General features: G+C 49.7%; 3 protein-coding genes across 8 annotated transcripts in view; 1 reads left to right on the forward strand and 2 right to left on the reverse strand.

The window, feature by feature from the left end:
* Nucleotides 1-4,013, reverse strand: part of Gbf1 (golgi brefeldin A resistant guanine nucleotide exchange factor 1) — a 129,802-nt gene extending 125,789 nt beyond the window's left edge. For all 6 annotated transcript variants that reach the window (XM_021152101.3, XM_021152100.3, XM_029472353.2 and 3 more), the window contains exon 1: nt 3,750-4,013. The gene's annotated coding sequence lies outside the window, so the exon portion shown is untranslated. The remainder of the gene's footprint in view (nt 1-3,749) is intronic.
* Nucleotides 4,014-8,000: 3,987 nt separating this feature from the next.
* Pitx3 (paired like homeodomain 3) lies at nt 8,001-20,681 on the forward strand. The gene is made up of 7 exons (XM_085833922.1): nt 8,001-8,177; nt 11,146-11,152; nt 11,818-11,846; nt 18,589-18,603; nt 19,077-19,206; nt 19,386-19,588; nt 19,980-20,681. Exons 1-7 carry the CDS (start codon nt 8,001-8,003, stop codon nt 20,565-20,567), a joined length of 1,149 nt encoding a protein of 382 aa, XP_085690048.1. The 3' UTR covers nt 20,568-20,681.
* Nucleotides 20,682-21,786: 1,105 nt separating this feature from the next.
* On the reverse strand, nt 21,787-24,457 carry Elovl3 (ELOVL fatty acid elongase 3). The gene is made up of 4 exons (XM_021152071.2): nt 24,354-24,457; nt 23,335-23,466; nt 22,439-22,590; nt 21,787-22,214 (listed from the first exon to the last, which is right to left on the reverse strand). The coding sequence occupies exons 1-4, from the start codon at nt 24,455-24,457 to the stop codon at nt 21,787-21,789; spliced, it is 816 nt and encodes a 271-aa protein (XP_021007730.1).
* Nucleotides 24,458-24,733: the final 276 nt, after the last annotated feature.

The following is a 24,733-nucleotide window of genomic DNA, read 5'->3' on the forward strand; positions in this document are numbered from 1 at the left end:
TCTCTAGAACTGACCTGTCCAAAGCTGCTCATCTTAGAGATGAAAATGAAACAAAGCTCCTCTCTATCCCACATCACTAACCACTCAGAACACCCAGGGCATTAGGTGACCAGTGGCAGAGTGGAACAAAGAAACGGGCTTGAGTGATGGCACACTGGGGGCAGCAGTGACAGTCCCACACACAGCCTGCCTATCTTCTCACTGAGGGATCATCATATACTAAAGAACAGGAAGGCTAGTCACCCTTGCTCAGGTCGTCAAACAATAACCACCTGCGGAGTGAGAAGCAGCTGCCCCTTCCAACCAGGGCCTGCATATCACAGGCTCTACTACCCTCACTTCAGGCTCTAACAGTAGCTACCTGACATGCATTCGAACTTATAGTCCTTGTTTATAAGGCTTGCTCTCGCACTCCCTCAACTTATACTATTGCTTCTATGATCGCATCCACTACTATTGGGAATAAGTCATCACTTTCGTGACCATTCCCACTGCTAGCGGAGTTCTAGTGGAGCATACCACTCTACTGTAGCTTCCTTTAGTTAAATAAATGCAGGTGAAATGTTACAAAAGAGGAGCGATAAAAGATTAATAACAATTTATTATTTATTTCACAGCTTTTCCAGCATAAAGGCAAAATGAATCTCTCCTTCTCCCTTCGACCCAACCCCACCATGAACCCAACATCCAGTCACGCTAATCAGCCACACTCAGTCACTAGAGTGTGATCAATCAATGGCCTCTCCAGATGCGGTTTATAAAGAGTATCTCCTCACAAGCAAGAACTATGTTTTCTTCCTCCCTAGCTGCCCGCTGCAGCTAGAGTAAACAACCTATCACTGAGTGTGATTAGTTCAAAGCAGCAGTCATCCCGACCTCTAGAACACAGGGGAGGGAAAGACTGTGTTGAGCTGAAACTCAACCAGCTACTAAAATGTGTCCACAACTTTAATTCCTACTGTGCCAATGAACATCACCATTAAGACTAGAACATACAGACACTAGTAAAAGAAGTTTAAGTACAACTTTAAAGAACATTTATGTTAGTGGAATTATTCCTACGTAGAAATTTACATTTCTGCCCCCCATCACTGAAGATCAAATCCAGGGTCTCCTCTCACATCTAGGTAAATCCTTTATCACTGAGATATACCACCAGCTCAGAAAATGACTTAAGTACAAAAAAAAAAAAAAAAAGTTCTCTGAAGTCTCTATAGTCACCTTTAGGCCAAAAACTGAAAAGATGCTATCAGACTACCTATCAAGAGACTGCCAATTATGCAGAGCGCTTTCAACTTGGCAGAGTTATAGGCACCTAACATGGGTGTTTGCTGGGCTACCATTCTGAAACCTGTCAAATTAACTATTGTCTAGAAGATTCTGCATCCTACAAAACCCACTATTAGCAGGGCAGCGGTGGTACAGGCCTTTAATTCCAGCATGGGGAGGCAGAAGCAGGCAGATCTCTGTGAGTTCAAGGCCAGCCTAGTCTACAAATCAAGTTCCAGGACAGCCAGGGCTACACAGAGAAACCCTGTGTTGAAAAGATACCTCCCCCCCCCCAAACAACAATTAAAAAAAAACAAAAAAACAAAAAAAAGTGTTCTGTACCATTCCCACCCATTTGTTTTACGTCTATACATATAAACCATAAATACTATTACTTCTCTTACACACACACACACAGGTTATATAGTCGTAACACAGCCATTCTTAAGAGGGCAGAGAGAATTAAGTAAGAGAAACTTGGTTCAAGTAGTAACATCTTCAATGATCTGTCTTCCAATACCTGATAAGAGTGCCCCACCTTGTCAGTACTCACCATGCAAATGTACAGCTGACTGCCCGGGCCAGACCAGGACACAAAGGCTAACCACACACTACACTAACCCCAGGGATGGACGGCACATGCTGGGCCCCATCTCTGCTAAAAGGAATTAGGCACACTCTTACTTTTAACTTGGCTTTTTTTTTTTTTTTTGGCCCTCGCTATGTAGGAAGACTGGTCTTAAACTCAAAATGTCCTTCCTCATAGGAAGGACTTCCTGAAAGTACTGAGATTACAAATGTCTGTCACTACACCTAGCATATGTCACTACTTTTCAGAAATATACAGGGAGATCTAGGACTGCAGGCCTGTAAACCCAGCAGCTCAGGAAGGATCACAAGTTCAAGGGCTACAGAGCAAATTCTAGACCAGTCAGGACAACTGAGAGTGAGAGAGTGAGAGAGAGAGAGAGAGAGAGAGAGAGAGAGAGTGCTAGCTCTGGGTATAGCTCGGTGGTAGACTGCCTGACGATACCATATGGGACCCTATGGTCCCATCCCCACTCCTGCAAGCCTCTGTGTAAACTGAGCAACCCCGGGGCAGGTTTCCCCGTTTATATACCCCATGAGGCTTACTCGTACCTAGGATTCTTGATATGAGCTTCTGCACTCAGGAAACACCACATTGTCTCTCATCTCTAACGTACTCTTTACCTTCAAAGGACTACACCAGTTTATGACACAGCAATGTCAAAGGTCACTACTGGGCCATAAACTACCCTCTTTCGGGTTGTGCCCTACCATTCCCTCTGTTCCCCTGACCCTACCACAAGGAGCAGAACAACCAACTCTCCTAACTTGCCTCTTTGTTAAAGACAGTGTCTCACTTGGCCCAGGCTGGCCTCTAACTCAAGAAGTAGCTGAGGATAACCTTGAATGTCAGGGCTAACCCTCGTGTTTCCATCTCCCAAGTAGGGAATAATTACAGATGTGGACCAACATGCCCAGTTTATGAAGTGCTGGGGACTGAACTCAAGGACTCCATACATGCAAGGCAAACAACTCAACCAGCTACGTCTCCCTCCAGCCCTTTTCATGATTTTTCACCTACTAAAAATAAATAGACCACCAGGACCAAGCCTTATCAGTATTCAAATCCCTCTTAACTCTCAATCAAATGTGTCACAAAAGAGTGGCTGCCTTGGGATCAAACCTCATATCCTTAAAAAGAAGGGAGTTACAGGGGGTAAATGCCTACCCAAAACACACACCTAAAGGGTTTCAGGCAGAAGGAGGTGGATCTTTGTAAATCTGAGGCCAGCCTGGTCTACATAGTGAGTTCCAGAAAAACCAGAGCTACATAGAAAGAGCCTGACTCAAAAAGAAAGAAAGGTGTTTCCATGCAGGCCCCTGGTGATAGCTGAGCTCTCCTGTAAAAGCAAGATCTTACAGGCCAGGTTCTCAGGCGGCTGCCTCCAGTCTTCTATGCCTTCTGACTACCTAATCCAAACTGAGCTGGCTCATCTTTCAGGATTAATGGGGCGCTTCAGTTGTGTTAGGACGCAGTCACCCCGAAGTGACAGATGTACAGAATCTGAAAAGATTCACTCTCTAAACCCTGAAACCATCCTTAATTTTGCTTTCAGATGTTGAGGACTGAATTCTTTAGGGTGCAGAAGGGTCTGAAAAAGAAGAGCTGCAGGCCAGATTATGCCTAGGGGAAAAAAAAAAAACCCAAAACAGATTCTGGCATCCACCGAGTCACAAGTGGAGCTCAAACACCCCTCGGGGACAAGGGTCTGACCTTTGGCCCCTGCACACCTCCCAACTCCCTCTCACATCAGTCCCCTGGGTTTACTTCTTCCCACTAAGCCCATCGCCCAGGCCGCTTCGCCCAACCGAAGGACCCTTCCTCCTTATTCTTGATGGCAACGTCAGGCGGCCCTCACGACGCTGGAACTCTAAGAAGAGACTTCGCTGACCTGTCAGCGGATCCAAAATGGCGGGGCCTAGTCCCAGGACCGGCAGCCGCAGCTCATGTCCAGCCTGGCCCCGGAGGCGTCTCCCGGCCGCTCTCCCGGCGCCGGCGGCGAGTGAGAGAAGGGAAGGATCCTGTCTTCTGGAAGGCAACCCTAACTTCAGGGTGAGACCTCACTGCAGGCTGGAGTAAGTGGGCCGGGACGCTCGGTGGTGCCGGCTACCTTCCCTGTCAGCTCACTGACGTGGTAACTAGCCTCAGTCTAGCCCGCTGCCTGGTAACTGCGAGAGTCCTGCCGCGCTCAGCCAATCAGAGCGTGGCACTCTGAAAAGTGGCATTCCGACTATCCAATCGAAGAAAGACATTAGCTCTAGGAGGCGTGCAATGCCCAAAGAGACCAGATTACAAGGGAAAGAAGAGTAGGTAGGGGACAGCCAACGGATACGAGGATTCTCTGACTGACAGTTACAGAAGCCAATAAACAATGAGAAATTGTACTGGGCGGTTGAAGAGGTGGGGTCAGATAGGGTTCGGTTGCAGTGCGCTGTTTAGCAGTGGCTGCTGGGCATCCTGGGCAGGAAGGCTATGATTTGCTGGAAAGGGGGCGGGGTCCGTTTTGAGAGCTTGAGCGGGCGACCCTACTCCCCCAACTTCATCCTACCAAAGTTACCTGGGCTTTACTACTTTAGGGATCGCTCTCTTTCCAGGCAGGTCTGGGGTTGAAACGCGTTCCTAAATCCGGCCCGTGCAATCTTGCCTACGCCCTCCTGTCATCTGTGCCCCACTTGGGTATATGTGCCTGTCTCATCCTAACTCTGATTTTTGCATTTTCTACTCCATTCCTACCATACAGAAGTAGAGAAAATGGCAGCAGAAATCTTGGATATCTAATTAGAGTATCCTCATTTTCCAGACGTGGAAAGAGTTCTCCCGAGGAAAGCTGGATCCATGCATAACAGAGAAAAACATACACCTGCCCCAGCCAGTTCGGGGCAGAGAGTAAGGGGCGTGGAGGTACTTAATACTTCTTTTAAAAAAGAAAGAATTTGTCTATTTTAAGATAATGCTCTTAGCCACTAAACCATCGCTCCAGCCTCCCTCAATACTTGGTATACCTTACTCCATAGGGCTATATGACTCTCAGTTCAGCCCTTCCTATTAAGCCTTGGACAAATCTTAATGAACGATCGGTGAGGGTGTATGAGGATCAAGTCTGAGGGCCTAATCTCACACCATTAGTCCACATCATTAACAAAACGAAGAAGAAGAAGAAGAAGAAGAAGAAGAAGAAGAAGAAGAAGAAGAAGAAGAAGAAGATGATGATGATGATGATGATGATGATTTCCCATTTTCCTTCGAAATGCTGACAGGTGAGACTGGAAAGGAAGCTTAGCAGTTAAGAATGCTTGCTGCTCTTCCAGACGACCTGAGTTCAGTCCCAGGGTGTACATAGCACTATCTACTGTAACTCCAGCTTCAGAGGGATCCAACACTTTGGGCACATACTCACACAGAGACCTCTGTGTGTGTGTGTGTGTGTGTGTGTGTGTGAGAGAGAGAGAGAGAGAGAGAGAGAGAGAGAGAGAGAGAGAGAGAGATCTTTCTGTAACCCTGGCTTCTGACTGTCCTTGAAGCCCAGGATGGCTTCAACCTCACAGAGATCTACCTGCCACCACCTCCCAAGAGCTGCACCACTATGCCAGGCACAGACACATACATTTCAAATAATAAAAAATAAATCTTTTGTTTGTTTGTTTGTTTTTCAAGACAGTTTCTCTGAGTAACAGCCCTGGCTGCCCTGGCTGCCCTGGTTGCCCTGGAACTCACTTTGTAGACTAGGCTGGCCTCGAACTCAGGTCTATCTGCCTGCTTCTGCCTCTCAAGTGCTGGGATTAAAGTCATATGCTACCATGTCCAGCAAAGCAAACCTTTTCTAAGGCCATAGGACTGTGGTCTTGAAACAGGCACCCAAGGCATCCATAGGTCATGATCCTCTAATTTAAAAAACCATCAGAGCCAAAGTCCTATATGAAGAATCCCCCAATAACTCCCTGTGTCTATGCATTGGTCTTGGTCTCTAGGTCCAGCTAGGAACCTAAAGGAAGTCAGATGAAGATGATACGGTCACCAAGGTATTTCATTCTATGAAACCTCTGAGCCATTTTTCTCTTCGTTTGGTCTTTAGGGCTTCTCTCAGGTTGGAGAGCAAATAGGAAAACCCTGTAAGTAAACTAAAACTCCCTACTCTCCCCTCCCTATCTAGGTATGCCTCCAGACATTAGACATCTTAAAAGTATGTGATTATCAATTAAAGACGGAGAGAGAGAGAGACAGAGACAGAGAGAGAGAGCAATCCCCAGCCCCTCACAGGTGCTACACATCATTTAACAGATAAAACAGTTTTTTTTTTTATTTCAGTGCAACATTTATTGAGTTTCTTTTTCCTTCTCTCTCCAGTCCCTTTCGCTCTGGCCCAGAGATTTATTTATTAATTTATTTATTTATTTATTATATGTAAGTACACTGTAGCTGTCTTCAGACACACCAGAAGAGGGCATCAGATCCCATTACAGATGGTTGTGACCCACCATGTGGTTGCTGGGATTTGAACTCAGTACCTCCGGAAGAGCAGTCAGTACTTTTAACTGCTGAGCCATCTCTCCAGCCCCCCATTTATTGAGTTTCTATATGCCCGTGAACAGAAAAAGAGGGAAGAAATACTTCTTGTTCTCCTAAATTTTATTTTATACAAGTCAACACATCAGTTGATTCCTTCAAGATGGAGGATGGAGTGATATCAAATATATACATAAGGGGTCATGAGAGCAAGAAGCTACACCTTTGGCCAGCCTGGAAGTTCAGGCAAGGCTTCTCAGATAAAACAGAACCTAAGTGGAACTCAGAAATTAGGATCAGCGATATAACTACTGTTGTTTGTTTGTTTGTTTGTTTGTTTGTTTTGTTTGTTTGGTCAGGAAAGATTAGAGGTCGTTCAGGATGAACAAAACTGAAGATGAAGACAAATCAGGGCACTCAGTACACTGCACTGGTAGGATAATAGTTGAACATTTAGGGCCAGCCAAAACCAGAGAGCTACAGAGCAAGACTCTATTGAAAGGGGGGATTGGAAGTTCAGGTCCTGAAGATCTAATATCCCACATTAGGAAACTTTGACCTTTCTCCTGAAGGCAGTAAAGAGAACTCCCGTGCTTTATTGATATGTATGCTTAGATTCATCTTTGGAGCATACTGCACAGGGCTTAAGGACTCTCGGTGCACCAGGCAAACAGCCTGTCATACTCCTTGGACACCTGTCCTGTCCCTTGCAAACAATCCAAAAACGCCAAGGCTACCCTTACCCACAGGACCAAATCTGTTGTCGTGGGAAACACGACACGACTGAGGCCAGGAAAGCACAGCCCAGGCAAATTGATAACGCAGCGTGAGAGGCCGAGTGCTCACACCTTTGAAGCACACAAAGCCAGACAGCCACTGGAAGCCAGAGAGGCATCGTTGTTACTTGTCCAAGGTCACTAAGTGAGAGAAGATGCTGTATACCACTTTGATTTCTCTCGTTCCAAATCTGCTTTCTCCAAGTTATCTTCTTTAGGGGAGAAAAAAAAATAGAGATAGCTGAGGAGAGAAAGATGGGATGGAAAGGAGGGGTGGTCTTTAAAAAAGAAAGCCTTTCGAAGTGGTAGAGTAGGGAGCAAAGCAGTGGTCAGAAGAAAAGAGGAAGGCGCACGAGGACTGGAATAGAGACAAAAGAGTGGAAAGACAGACAGCGACAAGTGGAGAAAATCGGCGAAACGAGCGGCAGCAAAGTGTGGGAGCTGAGACCCGACAGCCGGGTTCTCTGTCCCGCCTGGCGGTCCTGCAGCCGTCTCCCCCGGCACTGCTTCTCGTGACTCCGGGGAGAGACCAAGGCCTCAATTCGCCACAGTTCGGGCTGGACTCAGGGGCGACACCGACTACCGTACTTTTGCTGGCTTTGCCGAACCCGAGAGTCCCAGCTGGAGCGCAGTCCGAGCCACGTGGGGAGGGGGCGTTGCTCAGCTGATGGCAAACGCTTCTGATTGGCCATAGGGGCGGAGTTTTTGGCTGCCCGGTGGCAGGACCCCTCCCACTAAGGTGGGGTCTAAAGGTTCACAGCTGGAAAGGGAGGAGTAAGGGCGGCGCAGCTGGAAAGGGGCGGGGCCTGGGGCGCGCGGCACTCTGCGGCGGGCTGGGGGCGCCCTGGGTTGCCATAAAGTGAATGGGCGCCGGCGGGGGGTGGCACTGCACTGTAAGGCTCACTCTCTCCTCCGCTAGCCTGGGAGAGCCCAGCGGAGCGGCCGCCCCGGAGCAGGGGGGCGGCCCCCACCCCGCAGGGTGCCTGGCCCCTGGCCCCTGCCTGCGCTCCAGAACGCCGCCGCCGCAGCCACCACCCGGAGTCTGCCTGCTGCGGGACGCACTGTGAGTACTTGACCATGCAGGGGACAGGGGCTTAGGGGACCGAGGGGCCAAGGCTGGTCCTGGGACTCCTAAAAGGAAACCTGGAGCGGTTGAACTCTGGTGTTTGGGGAATCGGTCAAAAGGGAAAAGGCGTACAGTAGCCCCGGGGCTGGGACATGGTAGAAGGGAAACTCTGAGGAAGGACCTGGGAGACTGAGAAGAAGAGATTTAGGGGACCCAGAGAGAAGCCGAAGAACTGCACGAATCACAGAGTGGGTAGTCTGGAAATCTTTACCAGAAAGCACCTTGAAATCTAGGGGCAAGCGGCAAGGGCCAGAAGGTGATAAGGGTAGCAGAGACTGTAGCCAACTGAGGAGAGGGCAGCGGTCGCTCAGCCTAAGGGCAACAGGCGGCTCGCAGCGCCACTTGACCCAGGCTTAGACAGACTCCAGCGGCTGGAAGTAGGGGTGCGCGTAGTAGCTCATGCTTTCCTTCCCAGCTGCTCCGCAGTTGGAATAGGAGCCGTGTTGCGAGAGTCGCTACTGGGTCAGATGGCCGCTGTGAGCTACAGGGCCCAAGCTGCCAGCACAACGCGACAGGACTGGCAGGTCTGTCGTGGGCCGTTTGGATCTGGAAGGGTCCAGATACGGAGCCTCCTCGGAATCGCACAGAATGTCAGCGGCACGTGGGTTTTGGGGCGGATAGAACGTTTGGGGAGGCAATGTGGGTCTCTCTGGAGCTGACGATGTGTCCAGCAGTGGTGGACGGAATGTCCCTGGCCGACTGGCATGTCCGTCCACCTATCCTGAGGCGCCTGACCAGCTGCGTTATGTGCCATGGGGTCGGCTCGGTGGGTCCCCTGAAATCCCAGCTCCCAGTTTTCAAACTTGATTTTGCTTCTCCTGCCCGTTTGGGCCTGAAAGGAGCTGGGAGAGTAAAGGGTGCAGCCTGGCCTTGGGGCAGGGTTCCTCTGCAAGACAACCCCCGCTCCAGCTCAAAGAGATCAGGGCATCAGTAGATGTCCCCAATCCAAACTGAGGAAAGGCTAAGCCCTACAAAGGGAAGACTAAGCTACAGGGTGCAGCAGCCGCAGGCCACCCACAAGCCTCCGAGGGGCTCAGTCCCTTCACAAACTGAGTCAACTGTTAGGCCTTCTTTCTTTCCTTCTAACTCTAATTCCAATACAACTGACCGGATACCCTCAAATTCCTAGTCTGGTTGTTAGCCCACTCAAGGCTCCTTGGCCAACTAAGAACCTTCCAGACAAGAAAATTTTAACCCTTTCACAAAACAAAGCCTATGGTCTTGAGACCAGGGGAAGAGGGAAAGGGGCCGCTGAAGTTCCGACTCTGTGGTCCCACGGGGTGCCTTTACTAGCCTCTCAGCCTGGCCAGGAAGAATGTCCCTGTTTGTTTTCTTCTGGCTGAGGGGGGGCTCTGACTCCTTTGGACCAATACAATGACCACCCTCCCTGACCACCAACTCTAGCTAGAGCCCAGTTAGGCAGAAGAGGACAGAGTAAAGGGAACTCTGAATCTATACTCGCAAACATGACAACTCAGCCAGGGGGTGCGTTTTCAGGAGGACTAACCGCAAGGCGCTGTTTAACAATGAGTTATCTTTTAAGAAAGAAAGAAAGAAAGAAAGAAAGAAAGAAAGAAAGAAAGAAAGAAAGAAAGAAAGGAAGGAAGGGAGAGAGAGAGAGAGAGAGAAAGAAAGAAAGAAAGAAAGAGAGAGAGAGAGAGAGAGAGAGAGAAAGAAAGAAAGAAAGAAAGAAAGAAAGAAAGAAAGAAAGAAAGAAAGAAAGAAAGAAAGAAAGAAAAGGAGTGGGGGAGGAGGTTACTTTTCTCATTCTCCACCCAAGAGTAAAATATAATTCTTATTTCTTACACACCTACTTCCATTACTCAGGCCTAAAGTTTTCTTAGGTACTGGCTAAGACCTTGTTCCTCTTCTTTTATTTGTCCCTTGCTCTCCTTGATAAATAGAAAACCATGCCTCAACTGCTCCCATCTCATTATCATACACGTCTCAGGGGTTTATGCTCCCGTTGCTTTGGAAAGAAAAAAGAAAAAAAAAAATCACTGAAACTAACCAGGAAATGAAGGACTCCATATTAGAGAAGAAAGAAAGAAGGCATTACCGCTGGTTCTTTGAAAACTCAAAGTTCTGCTTCCACCAAAGAGATGATAGATAAATAAACAAATAAATAAATAACATCATAACAAAGATAACAAAAAAGAAAATCCGCCATTCTTGCATGAAACCATGTAGCCGAGTGTGTAACTGACCAGCAGCTCTTAGGGAGGATGTTTCAGGCCTAGAGAAGTCAGAGAGTGGAGCTGGGAGTATAGCTTAGTGAGAAGGTATTTGCACAGCCTATCCAAGGTCCTGGGTTCCAGAGAGAGAAACAGAGACAGACAGACAGACAGACAGACAGACAGACAGAGTCAGAGAGACAGAGACAGAGAATAGTTGACATGGGGAACCAGGAATGCAGCCAGGAAAGAGTGACAGAAAGTTTAGGTGCAGCAGGATGAAAATCTACAACACGAAAAGACCTACATGAGCAGAAGGCTTTGCTTGCTGAACTCGTGAAACTGAAGATGGGGTTGGGAGTGGGCGGCTTGCGAGCTTAGGAAACTGTGCTTGGGTCCTGTGGACAGCTAACTTCCAGAGCTCCTTTTCAGAGAAGCAAGAGAGGCAGTTGAGTAGAACTGGATCTTAGAGGGCTTCTGGCAATCAGTGCGTGTCAGTCACGAATAGCTGCAGTGTGGCGTGGAAGACCAGAAAAATAGCAGAACTCAGTTCAAACCTCTTGGTTCTGTGCAGCCTGGGACTATTTCCTGCCTTTTTGGAGATAAGCAGGGATAGACATCCCTGCCACTCAGGGGCCTGTGGGTTAAATGAAACATATCAATCATGTATATAAGGAAAGCTCTTTGTAAACGGAGGAACACTGGAAGAAGCCTCGTGGCTATTATTATGCCCAAACTGCCGTCCCCATGACCATAGCATCTTTCTTTGGAAGGCAGGGGCTTTTGCCTTAGAGTAGCCTGATCATACCCTTGATCCAGCTACAGCCAGACTCTTAAGGAGAGATGGAACATTTTCCCTGGAGTTCCAGTGTCAGCTATCACCCCTATCCCTCTCTGAGAATATGAGGAGTTCCCCCCTGTATATTCACCTTTCTACCAAATAGCCTGATCTGAACTCTGCCTGTCCACTGCTGGAGAATGTCAATGAGAGCCTAGGATCTAGGTCCAGGAAGAGAGGGCAGGGTGCAAGGACTGAGGCTGAACTACAGCGAGCAAAGCATGTCGAATCTTTCCTTCCCCATTTTTTAACTGACGCTTGCTAGAGTATGGGAGAGAGGGATGAGAGCTAACTAAAAGGAGGTATTAGAATCTGAGCTTTAGAGGACTTACAGTGTGCACAGTAATTGATAGTGGCCTGTCAGTGTGACGGGGGGGGGGGGGGGGGCAGAGGAGGGAGAGCGCTATGGCAAGAGACATACGTGATGTACAAGACTCCCCCCATCCTTCGACCTCAAGACCATCTTTAACTTTCTGATTACTTGTAACAGGGCCTCCTTATGTAGCCCAGGCTGGCCTTGAACTGGAAACTTCCGGCCTCAGCGCCCCCTCCCCCAATGCTGCCTGGCATGGTTTCAACCTTCTTTACAAATCTGTTCCCCAGCCTGATCCATTCTAGTTACCACTGCAAATAAAGGTCACAAAGATGTCACTTTTGTATGTCATCTGCTTGTACGTCCTCGGGCTTGCAGTAACGCTTCTTGGTGCAGAGCTGGGAAGGCAGTCCAGGAATAGGACAGCAATGGGCTGGCCACGGCCTGTCTTCCTTAAGACTGGGGCCAGGTGTGTATATACACATGGCGTGCTTTATGAAATAGGATGCAAGATCGATTAGAAGTCTTAAAATTAAGCTGGGGGTGGGGCTAGGGATGTGCCTCGGGTAGCTTAGTGGTAGTAGACTGTTTGCCTAGCGTGTGCAAGGGGCCTGGTTCCATCCCCAGTACATGGAAATGAACATGCTGGTTACATAAAATCAAGCTAGAGATCTCACAGATTCTTCATATTCGTTGCTGCCGTTTCATCCCTGCCCCTATTTTCATATATGGGTTCCCTATATAGCCCAAGACCAAGCTGGATTTAAGCTCTTGATCTTCCTGCCTCAGCCTCCTGAGTGCTGGGATTATAGGCATATATCACCACACCCTGAATGTAGGAGATGTTCCTTTTAACAGAAAAGCCAAGAACAGTCTAGCCTTGACTGCACTAAATCCGAATCAGCAATTACCTCTCATCACGACTCCTCAACTGAAGCCCTTCTTTCCTTCTGGACTCTCATGGCCCACATTAAGCCTCTGATCAAATGAGGCTCTGCATTGCCCTTTACCCTCAACAGTTGTGGGCTCTTTAGAAGACCCTGACCCTTCTCTTTCTCCTCAACCCCCATATCAATGATGTACCTGCATTCTCTGAGCCCCCCAACACTTGATACCTCTAATCTCCCACACCTGAGAGTAAGATCTATATGCTCCGTTATTTTCATCCTATATTCTGTTTGCCTCCCTAGACTGTGAGAAAGTTAAAGTTAGTGGATTTCAGTCCCTGGGGACGCCTCTTCGCGCACACATATAATGCCTTATCAAAGAAGGAAGTGAGGGATGGGCACCGAGAAGCATGTATAACTCCTTATCTGATCCCCATTACACCCCCTTTGATAACATGAATACATCAGTCAAATCCTGCCTCCACCTGAGGTGCAGGGGCTTCATCCCAAAGCTGTGGGCACACATCTGTTCTCCACTGCACACTTGCAGTTCAGCAGACCAGAGTCTGGACACTGTGTACCTCCAGTGAATAGAAGAAGGATGTATCCATCCCCAGGGTTTCGCTTCAGCCTCAGGATGTGCGATGGCACTGTACTTGTTCGGGACCTTGGTTTTCACCTGTTCCCAGTTTACTGTTTTGCTAAGCAGAGCCATAGATCACAATCCTGGTCCCGCTTCTCTCCCTCCTCATCTGCTGCCTCCAAGATGAAGATTTCTCCCATTCCTTCCCTGCTCATTCCTCCTGCTTCAGGCACTGATGTTTCAATTTGTCTTGGATTCTGCCTGTGGCCTTGATCTACTCCTCTGGACTGTAAGCAGGTTCCATGAGAGTTGTCTTCTTGCAGTGAGCTTTCATTCCTTGGGAACCACACACACACACACACACACACACACACACACACAGTGTGACTTCTTTAGCCTATGGTCTGTGCCTTGCTCTTAATGTCTTGTGACTATTGTGTTCTTGCTTGTCCATAATAGACCTTTTGTACTTTGAAATCAAAACATACCTGAAGGTCTTCTATTTCCCCTAGGCCTGAGCTAGCCACCATAATGCCAGTGAAGTTTGTTCCTCACATCCCAAGTACAATGTGGCAGAAAGAATAGGGGTGGCCAGACAAACCCTCTTGGAGATAGATACATCACCACAGTTATCTCTTGGCTATGTCTGGCCCTGCCAGCATCACCCAGTCCTGCCGCTTCCACACTGCTGTTTATCCCTAACTATCCACTGAGTGAGATGAAGTCCCTGGCCCCTAGCCCAACTCCCCAGCTTCCTGGCCTCTCCCAGTTTGGGGGAGCTTAATCCTCAGCCAGCCTGTCTCCAACTCAGATAACAACTTGGCGCCCCCAGCCTTTGCCTGACCAGCCCACCCGGACATGAGGCTGCCTGCCTGAGTTCTGTGCCCTCGATTTCTTCTCTTCATATCCCCGGCCTTAGTGTGCATTTCTCTCTGTATTGTCACAGACAGAGAGTCCTTCCCAACCCCTCACCCTGTAGTTAGGAGCTCAGTCAAGAGTCAGAAGGCCTCAATCTTCCTTGGCCAGTCTCTGGTCCCCAAAGTGGCTCCCTGCTTACACTCCTTAGCCTGCTCTGCTGTTTTCTTATTCTGTGTGCTCCCAGTTCAGGACAGTATGCCACATCACTCGCTGAAGCGCAGTATCTCACCAGTACCCACAAGGACTTTTTTATTGTGGCACAGAGACTGGAGAGGTTAGCCACCCAAGCAAGGATAAGTTCTTAGTCTCCATTCTAGCTCAGTGGCTGATTCAGTGCTCAGCTCCTAGAAGGAACTAGGAAAACATTCTGATTTTTATTTTTATATAAGCTCTATGTTATTTGAACCTTATAACCAAACTGGCCAATTGTGATGGTGCTTGCCAGTAGGCAAATGCTAAAGAAGATAAGACAGGAAAACCAAGACACAGGAGGCAGCCCAAGCTATACTTTGGAGCAAGGGATGTAGCTCAGTTTGCAGAGTGCTTGCCTAACGTGAATTAAGCCTCGGATTCAATCCCCAACACCATATAAACTGGTTATGGTGGTAGGACATGCCTTTAATCCCAGCACTTGGGGCATGGATGGGGTTGAAACAGGAGGACCAGAGGTTCCAGGCCATTCTTAGCTGTAAGTGAGGCCTCGTGCCGTGTGACTCTATCTCAGATAAATATAAATAAAGAATCTAGTGATGAAGGCAGAGTCGTGGGCACACATCTGTAATACCCGCACCTGGCAGGAAGGTCAGAAGTTGGAAGGCATCTTGTGCAGCAGCAGTAACTTATCTAAAGGAGAAAAGAAAGAAGCCGAAGGCATGGAGACAGACAGAGAAGGTGTTATGATCTCACTCTTAATGATGAAACATGTACTGTGCTCAAAAGAAAGTAACTTGCCAAGGACACTCAGACAGCAAGTTGGGGGTTATCAGAACCCGAACCTGGATCTTTTGACTTCAAACCTGATTCCTTTGGCCCATAACGGGTCACCTCTCTACCTGATCCCCTCACCCCAGCCTTCTTACTCCGTGCCTCCTTTCCATTCAGCCTAGCAGCCTCTCTCTCCAAGAGCCACTCAGTGAGGGACATTGTTCCCTGCTCCCGTGGCCTCCTCCTCCCCCACACAGAGTTCTGAACTCCTGGGACTGAGAGAGCTGAGGTTCAGAGGGGCCAGGGAGGGGGAGGAAGGGGGAGGGGAATGGCTAGCTCCAAAACAGCCCAGGCAGCTGTCCCTGTCAGAGAGAGACAGAGGAGACTGTATGACCGAGTGTGTCTGTCTGCCTAGATGTGGGAGCGCATGTGTGAGAGAGCATGTGTGTGTGTGTGTGTGTGTGTGTGTGTGTGCCTCTGGCTTCACGTCCAAGTGCTCGCTGTGTCTAAGTGGGGGCCTGTGTGTGGCTGCACATGTGTCGTCTGTCTCTGGGAGCGCACAGCTTGAACTCTGCCTGTCACTTGCTCTGGCTGCTACCCTCTGCCCGGGCCTCCTTCTACTGAAATAGAGGATGAAATCAAGCGGCAGGTATGGAATGCCAGGGGAAGGGGAGCTTGGAAAACCAAAAGTCTGCTGCCAGGACACACTGGAAGGATGGACGGCAACAGAGAGACATAGTTTTTCCTGCGGGCAAACCTCACTGTCCCCTTGGCCAGTTCTGCATTGCTTCTGTGGCTCCTGGAAAAGTCAGGAGCGTGGTTTGAATTTCAAGGTCATCTGGAGTCTGAAGGAAGGCCAGGCTGCAGAGCACCTCAATTTCCAGAGCTAACTTCCTCCCACATCTCCCCAGAAAAATTGAAGCCATGCTGGTCCTGCTACCACAGTTCCTTGCAAGGCCATCTCCAATCCAGGGGACCATTGTTGGGCCTAGGTTTTCCATTGCCAAGCCTCCAGCTCCTGCCCTGAGACCTGGAAAGGGAAGTTAACTGACTACCTCCATCCTTGGCCCAACTCCTCTCCTTCCCTACTGGGTTCCCTCCCGTCTTACCTCTCTAGCCCCAGGAAGAGTCCAAGAACAAGACCCGACTGCCAGTGGAAAGAGCAAGAATTCTGTTCAAACCCGATCCTACTGTCAGCTTGGCTTGAGTTAGGGCTGTGTTCTCAGAACTGGTTGAAGAGCGTATTACCATGTACAAAACACAGGCCATTGTCCAGTCTCACACCCTTCAGAAAGGTTCTTAATAAATTTGGATCAGCCAAGAGATGCACATCCCGATCAATCTGAGCTAATTCACCACAGTAATGCCATAATGTCCCTGATAATGAGGAGAGGGTGTTGGAGACAGAGACACCCCCACCTAGCTCTCTCCTTCTGTCCCTAGTTTCTGTTTTCTGCCCAAGAGGCTCTTGGAGTCAAGGGACCCATTACTGTCCCTTTTCTTTCCTCCCATGTGAGGTCTTGTGAATGTCAACCAGAAAAGGGGCCAACCAAGGGGAAACTCAGCAGGGACCCTGGCAGACTCCTTCAGAAAATCAGGCTAGGTCTGAGATAGGAATCCTGGCAAGAAGTGGTGTGTGTGTGTGTGTGTGTGTGTGTGTGTGTGTGTGTGTGTGTTGGGAGAACTGTGTAAGGGAATCCATACATGCTGCCTGGAATGGTGTGATGGCCAGACATGAGGTGGAGGGAGGGATGACTGGTAGGAGGTGAGATACGTTTTGGACAAGCAAAGGAACAGAAGGAGCCTATGTGCCTTGTAGGTTTCTTTTCTTCTTTCTTGTTTTTTTTTTTCTTCAATTTTCAGATTTTTTTTTAAATTTACTTGTATGACTGTTTTACCTCCATGAAGACGAGGTGAGGGAACTGGGTTCCCTGGAACTGGAGTTACTGATGGTAATGGCGAGGAGCTACCATATGGAAGCTAGAAATCCAACCTGGGTCCTCTGCAAGAGCAAGTGCTTTAAATTGTGGAGCCGTCTCCCCATCTTGGTTCTGTTATGGAACTGGTTATTCAAACAAGCCATTTACTAAGAAAGTATAAATAACTCAAACAAGCAGACCTGTCCTACTGTGGAAGCAGACCTGAGGAGATCCAATCTGGAGTTCTAGCAAAATCCCTGAGAGGACTTCAACAGAGGGCTCCAAGGAACACAACTTGGAAAAGCCTCTTTAGGAGCCCACAGATTTAGCTCAGGTCCTAACTGTACACATACTTTAAGCTAAGTTGCTTTGGGTCTCAGGTTCCACCTATGAAATGGGTGGGTTGGGCTAACCATTCCTAACCTCAAGGTCTGAAATCTGAAATTCTCTGAAATCCAAAAGCTGAGGTGGGGGGTACACCCAGTTTTGGTTTTTTTTTTTTAATTATCTTGTTTTGTTTGTGTATATGGGTATTTTATCTGCATGCATGCCTACACACCGAAAGAGGGCATCAGACCCCATCGGACTACAGTTATGGATGGTTATGGGCCACCATGTGGATGCTGGGAATTGAACTCAGGACTTCTGGAAGAGCAACCAGTCCTCTTAATTGCTGAGCCATCTCTCCAGCCTACAGTTTTTGGAGCTTTTGGATTAGAGATGTTCTACTGGAAATCTAAACACATATTCTTTGGGTATATGTGTGAAAGTTTTGTGTGTGAAGGTGCACATGCAGAGATGGATGGAGGCCAGAGGTTAACATCTGGAGTCTTCCTCAATCATTCTGTCTCTTGGGGTTTTTGTTTTATTTTGTTTTTGTTTTGTGTTGTTTTGAGGCAGAGTTTCTTGTTGAATTTGGATCTAGTCAGTTCACCTTGACTAGCTGGCCAGGGGTCCTCCTGTTTCTATCTCCCCGGTGCTGGGGTTACAGGGTGGTGCTTTGTGGATGCTAGAATAAATCAGACTCAAGTCCTTATGCTTGTATGACAAGTACTTTACCATCTGAATCACTGCTTGTCTTTTCAGGCAGGGTCTCATGTAGCTAAAGCTGGCCTTAAACTCCAGGTCTGCCTTCCAAGGGTACTAGAATTACAGATCTACATTACCACACCTGGCTCTAAACAAATATTCTATTTTTGAAAAAGAAAACTGAAAAAGAAAAAGAAAAAGAAAAAGAAAAAGAAAAAGAAAAAAACAAAAACCTTTAAAGCCGGGATAGTAGTGGCGGCTGCAACACACACATGCCTTTAATGCCAGCACTTGGGCGACAGAGGCAGGCAGCTCTCTAAGCTGGAAGCCAGCCTGTTCTACAGAATGAGTTCCAGGACAGCCAGGGCTACATAGAGAAACCCTGTCTAGAAAAACCAGATAGATAGATAGATAGATAGATAGATAGATAGATAGATAGATAGACAGTCAGACAGAAAGATAGGCATGGTAACCCAGGTCTGAAATTCCAGCATTCAAAGGTGGGAGCAGCAAGGAAGATCAAAAATTAAGGCTAGCCTGAGCTACATGAGACCCTGCCTCAAACAAACAAAATGCAGTAGCCGTGGCACTAGGCATAAGCCCAGCAGTTAATGAGTCTATCGTACATGTGCTTACATAAAACCTCTCAGTGTACACCTTTTCTCATTGGCCTTCTTTCCCAACTCTTTTTTTTCCAGTGTATGGGTGTCTTTCCCTGCATATATGTTTGTTCACCAGAGTGCCTAGTCCCTGGGGCGGGGGGTGGAGGCAGAAGAAAGCTTTGGATCCCCTGGAACTAGAGATTCAGACAGTTGTGAGCAGCCAGTCATATGGGTGCTGGGAATCGAAGAAACATCCTCTGGAAGAGCAGCCGGTGCCTTTAGCGGCTGAGCCATCTCCTCTGCCCCGCCCTACTCTATTCTATAGTACACCATTCGGGATAGCTTTTTGTCAGTGGATAGGAAAAGAGGCAAGAATGTTATGAGGAAACCCTATTAGGAGCCTGATAAATCGATAGTTTGTTGGCTGTTGTTGTTTGTTTGTTTGTTTAAGACAGTGTGTCTCACCGTGTGTTCTTGGTTGACCAGGTACACACTGTAGAGTGAAGATCTTCCTGTTTCTGCCTCTTAAGTACTAGGATCACAGGCACACACCACATCAGTATATCCCTAAGCCCCTGATCTTTACTTCTATTAGCCTGACATATGTCTTCTCTTTCCTCTACTAGAGCCCTCCCTCCATGGAGTTTGGGCTGCTTGGTGAGGCAGAGGCTCGAAGCCCTGCGCTGTCGTTGTCCGACGCAGGCACTCCACACCCTCCACTTCCAGAACATGGCTGCAAGGGGCAGGAGCACAGTGGTGAGCGCGCCCCCTTCTGGGGGTGGAGGAGAACACAGTTTAGCCTTGATGCGGGGTGGGAGCTAGAGTGACAACCTGAGCGGGAGCCAGCCAGGGGCTGAGGAATTCCTTGAGGCCCCTGAACCAGAGACTCCTCACAGGCCCTAGCGCCCTATGACCTGCCCCATTCTGGCCCTCAGACTCGGAGAAGGCCTCGGCCTCACTGCCGGGGGGCTCCCCCGAGGACGGCTCTCTGAAGAAGAAGCAGCGGCGGCAGCGCACGCACTTCACCAGCCAGCAGCTGCAGGAGCTGGAGGCCACCTTCCAAAGGAATCGCTACCCTGACATGAGCACGCGCGAAGAGATCGCGGTGTGGACCAACCTCACTGAGGCCCGCGTGCGGGTATGGCCCCACCTGAGCGCACCTCGCTCTCGTGCCCCCCACTCCCCATCCCAAGTAGCTGGTGGCTCTGCGGGGCCGGTGCCACGTCGGGCCCAGTTCCGGCCCCAGGATCCCCACCCTCCTGCTGCCTTGCCTGCCACCCCCATCCCTCGATTCCTCGGCTGGGACCAAGGCTCTACCTTCCCCTCATCTCCCTTTGATCCCGAGCTGTTCCCCCCAGACCCTGCGGTCCCTGGCTTCTCTTCTCTGGCCCCCAGGCTCGGTGCGCTCGTCCCTTCCAGCCTGCATCCACCATGCACCTCTGATCTTCCCCGCCGGGGCTCGATCCTACTGTGGGTGGCCCAGTCCCCAGCCACTCCGCCTCCTGACAGCCTTTCTCCGATACCCGCAGGTGTGGTTCAAGAACCGGCGCGCCAAGTGGCGGAAGCGGGAGCGCAGCCAGCAGGCGGAGCTGTGCAAGGGTGGCTTCGCAGCCCCGCTCGGGGGCCTGGTGCCACCCTACGAGGATGTGTACCCGGGCTACTCGTACGGCAACTGGCCGCCCAAGGCTCTCGCCCCGCCGCTCGCCGCCAAGACCTTCCCGTTCGCCTTCAACTCGGTCAACGTGGGGCCTCTGGCTTCACAGCCTGTATTCTCACCGCCCAGCTCCATCGCTGCTTCTATGGTGCCCTCGGCCGCCGCTGCCCCGGGCACCGTACCAGGTCCCGGAGCCTTGCAGGGCCTGGGCGGGGCACCCCCCGGGCTGGCTCCAGCCGCCGTGTCCTCGGGGGCAGTGTCCTGCCCTTACGCCTCGGCCGCCGCAGCCGCCGCTGCAGCCGCCTCCTCCCCCTACGTATACCGGGACCCGTGTAACTCGAGCCTGGCTAGCCTGCGGCTCAAAGCCAAGCAGCACGCCTCTTTCAGCTACCCCGCCGTGCCCGGGCCGCCGCCGGCCGCTAACCTTAGCCCCTGCCAGTACGCCGTGGAACGGCCGGTGTGAACCGCAGGTCTGTGGATCCATCCCCGAGGGCGGGGCAGTAATTCACAGCCTCTCCGGACAGGGGTCGCCTAGACTGGCTTGCCCTCGTCCCAGGGTCTGAAAGGGGTGCCAGGGCACCCGGGAAGAGGCGGCGGGCTCCGAAGAGGGCCTTTTCTCTCGCAGCCCCCGAGCGGTGGTCTGACCCCTATGCGGAGACCGCGCCCCTGGGACTAAGGCCAGGAACAGGGACCAGCTCCCCCAGGGCCAATTCACCCTTGGCTCACCCCGCCTTCTCCAGACTCCCCCTATCCCGTTTTCACAGATCAATGAAATAAACGTGCGCGGACTGTCAAAGGCCTGATGATTCAGACTTGCGGTTGAGCCCTCCTTCCCTTCATCCTTCCCATTGTCCAAAAGGACAGCTGGATGTACAGGAACGGAGTGAGCGTCCAGGCTTCTAAGGTTGCCGTCTCACTCCTTCCCTCCAGGATAGGGAAGCAGGGTCTCCTGGAATAAAAGGAGTATGAAGCTTGGTGTGACCAGCTAGCTGACAGGGATCGTTCTCTGCTGGTGCTGCGACGCCACCTGGTGGTCTCTGGGAGGACAGCCGGTAGGTCTGGTCACCAGTGCTTCCACGCAGCGATCTAGTCTGCAGTTTAGCCTATGATTTTAGGACTTGTTTCTCACTGTTCCTTTCAGAGGCTTGGGTCTCTAACAGCAATAAACTTCTAGTCTGTAAAAGACATTTATTAAGCGCCTACCAGGCCTAGGATTCTTATTGAGTGTTTGTGTGTGCCTCTATCCTTCCACACACCCTCAGGCTCCCCGCCTGCAGATCACACACTCCCCAGCGTCAGCCTCCTCCTACCACAGAGTCAGTCCACTCTCCCCTCCCCTCCAAGTCCACAAATCCTCAAGATCATGTTGACCTCTTTAAAAAATAGAGCAAGAAGAGAAAGATTTCTAAATATAAATATAAATAACTCCATTTTAAGGACCTCAGTCCTATCTCCTTCCTAGGGCTTGGTTTTCCTTCACATTAAAGACAGAAACATCAAAGTACCAAACCACACACCCCTATCCCCAAGGGTGACATTTCTTGGTTGTCATAGCTTCCTGCAACTTTGAGGGTACATATCCCATGGGGGAAACCATACAGGGAGGTGCCCTAATCATTCTCCCACACCTAACCCTTAGTGCCATGGAGGAACGGCTGAGGCTCCATCTTTCTTTCCAACTCTCATTGGCTCTTGGACGCAGCTTTGCCCTTGGGCCTGAGGTAGGCTCGATGGAAGAAGTGAGCGAATAGGATGAAATAGGTCCCGTATAGCATAAAGGACCAGAAGAAGTGTTCCGTTGTCGTGTGGCATCCTTTCTCCTGCCTCCAGATGTAATTCAGTATGCCAAAGATGGTGCCCAGAACCATCTGCAGAATCTGCAGGCTGGTGATGACCATGGGGAGAAGGTTAGGATGCTTCACTTTGGCAGCCTTCATAGTGTAGTAAGTGTACATGACAGAATGGACGCCAAAGTTCATGGTCATGAACCAGCCACCTGAAGGCACTTTGTTCTTGTATCCAAAGCTCGTGAACAGTAGCACCGTGCTGTGGTGGTACCAGTGGACAAAGATGAGTGGACGCTTACGCAGAATGATGAAGGCTGTGTCTCCTGAGAGATGAGGGTTCATAATCATCAGGCCACCCAGTGCTGGTACCACCCCCTCCCCCGGGGTGTGTGAACACATCTGGAAATCTCACGGTGTGGGTATGGGGTGGGGGATATCTCACTAAGACCCAGGAGTAGGGACGGGACTCTCCATGTGATGGGTAAGGGAAGAGTGCTGGGGAAGGATTCAAGTCACTGGGCACCAGAGACAAAGCCCCTGCACTCACCCAGTTCAACAACCTTGCTGAGAACAAAGAGCAAGGACCAGAATCTGACTACGGCGTCATCCGTGTAGATGGCAAAGCACACGGTTTGCTTGAGGCCCACTGTGAACATCACTGTTCCCATAAACTTCCATGTCCTCAGTGTACCCAGGATACTGAAGTGAGACCATGCACAAAGGTATAAAGGGATTAGGCAATGCCCAGGTGTGAACCTGACCCAACCACATTCACGTCGGAACCAACTCTCTATCACCTCCTCACCCTTCCAAGGGGAGGGTGGCTACAGCTTTTGAGTTCCTGGGGCCAATCTGGTAGATCTAACAAGGATTCCCCGTGAGATATGGGTTAAGAAAAAGCCAGTCGGTACAGGGGGAGAGGTGAAAGTCAAAGGTAAGCACAGGGTTCTTGAAGTAGGTTGCCAGTCATAAGAAAAGAGTGACAAGAGACAGAAGGACGTGGCAAGGAGGAGCTGGGAAACCTGTTGATGCTCTTCGATTGCTTTGAAAGAGCAATTTGGGAACTGAGATATTTAAGGCTAGACAATTTTGTCGGCCCCGTATAGATTTCCCGAGCACAAGAGGAAATGGGGTAGAGCCTAGCATCTGTATTCCCAGAACTCAGGGGACTGAGGCAGGACGGTTGTGGTATTTGAGCCTAGCCTAGGTTACACAGTGGGCTACTAGAGCAGTCTGGGATGCAGATTAAGAGACTATCTTTTAAAGTAAACATTTTAAAGAGGGATGGAATGGAACAGAGACCGTAGTCTTGGGCTCAAGAAAGGAGAAAACCCAGGTATGGAAAAGAAGTCAATGTGGCTGAGAATTTGAGAAACCCTCAGGATAAAATGGAGATGTAAGGACTAAAGAACAGGCAGAGTATGGGGTGGAGGACTACCTTACCTGAATATCGCCAGGAAGAAGGACCAGAGGATGAGAGGCCCCTGCAAGCTGAAGCTCGTCCGCGTTCTCATGTAGTTCTGGCCAACAACGATGAGCAACAGATAGACGATCACTATGAGAAATGAGCTTACCCTGAAGGGCAGAAAACAGATGGATTCACAGTGGGCATTGCTTAAAAGGATGCCCACTCATCTCCCAAAGGGGCTCCTCTATACTAGAGCTTCAGCAGTATGATGCTTTGGTTTCCTTATCTTTATGGGGTAGTGGGGGTGGGGTACTTTGGCAGTATTCACAGATGTAAAGTACCTAGCACAGGGTGCATTTGAGATTTCTGTAATTATGACTTTGTCAATGAGGTCTCAATGGAGGTGACGGTTGGTTGTCTGCCCCCAGCCAAGACTACTCTGTCCAAACCTGTGGTGTAAGACAGTGTAGCAACATCTGTCTGACTTACGGCAAGATGATTGAACAACAAAGTCACCCCACCAAACACGTCTGGGACGATTTAGGGCTAAGACAGAAAGCCTCAGGAAAGCTTTGACAGGGTGCCCATCTTTGTGTTATCTTGACATCAGAGAAGATGGGACACTAAGGGAACATGATAATTGTGTGTGGGACACGCTAATCCTAGGTGCCCACACAGGGCTCGATTGGGCTCTCGGGCTCTCTCTCTCTCTCTCTCTCTCTCTCTCTCTCTCTCTCTCTCTCTGTATGTGTGTGTGTGTGTGTTTCTTGGTCTCTCTCTGAGAGTCAACTAACAACACTTCATTCGGGTCAATCTCTCCTCAACTATAATTCCCATTTTTTCCCTTTGTTTTTGTCTCCTCCCACATCCCTCTCTCCAACTTCTCACTTCTGAGCCCTTTCTTCTAGAGCTAATCTCTTAAAGGGGTATCTTAAAAGAGGGGTCGGGGCAGGGGATCGGAGCTAGTACCGGGCGGTCGGAGACTTTACAGTCATTCACTCCCTGTCTCCACTTCCCTCAAAGCAGTTGGTCCTTCCCCATCACCAGGTCTCACCAGTACTCCTCCAAAAAGGGCCTTAAGTCCTGCAACGTCTCGAAGTCATAGGGTTGCATCAGGTCCATTTTTAACCCACGTGAGAAATTCATGGATGTGTCCATTTCGATTTTGCAGACGACGAGTTTCAGAGCTTGGGGTAGGGGGCTGGGCGAGAGCCAAAGAAGTAGAAGATGGAGTGGGTCTCGGGGACGAAGAAACCCAGGACAGAAAGAACGTGTGTGTAAGCAGAAAGGCCCCCGGAGCCTAGCACGTGCGCTGCTAACCAGCCCGCTCGCGCTGCAGTGACGGTGCCTGCGGTATATATCCCTAATTACTAAACTGGGAACCCAGGCGGTGCAAGGCCAGCTCCCGCCCTCAGCAGTTATCCAATCTTAGCC

Source organism: Mus caroli, unplaced genomic scaffold (genome assembly GCF_978045245.1).
Source record: "Mus caroli unplaced genomic scaffold, Mus_caroli_1 scaffold_20, whole genome shotgun sequence".
NCBI lineage: Eukaryota > Metazoa > Chordata > Mammalia > Rodentia > Muridae > Mus > Mus caroli.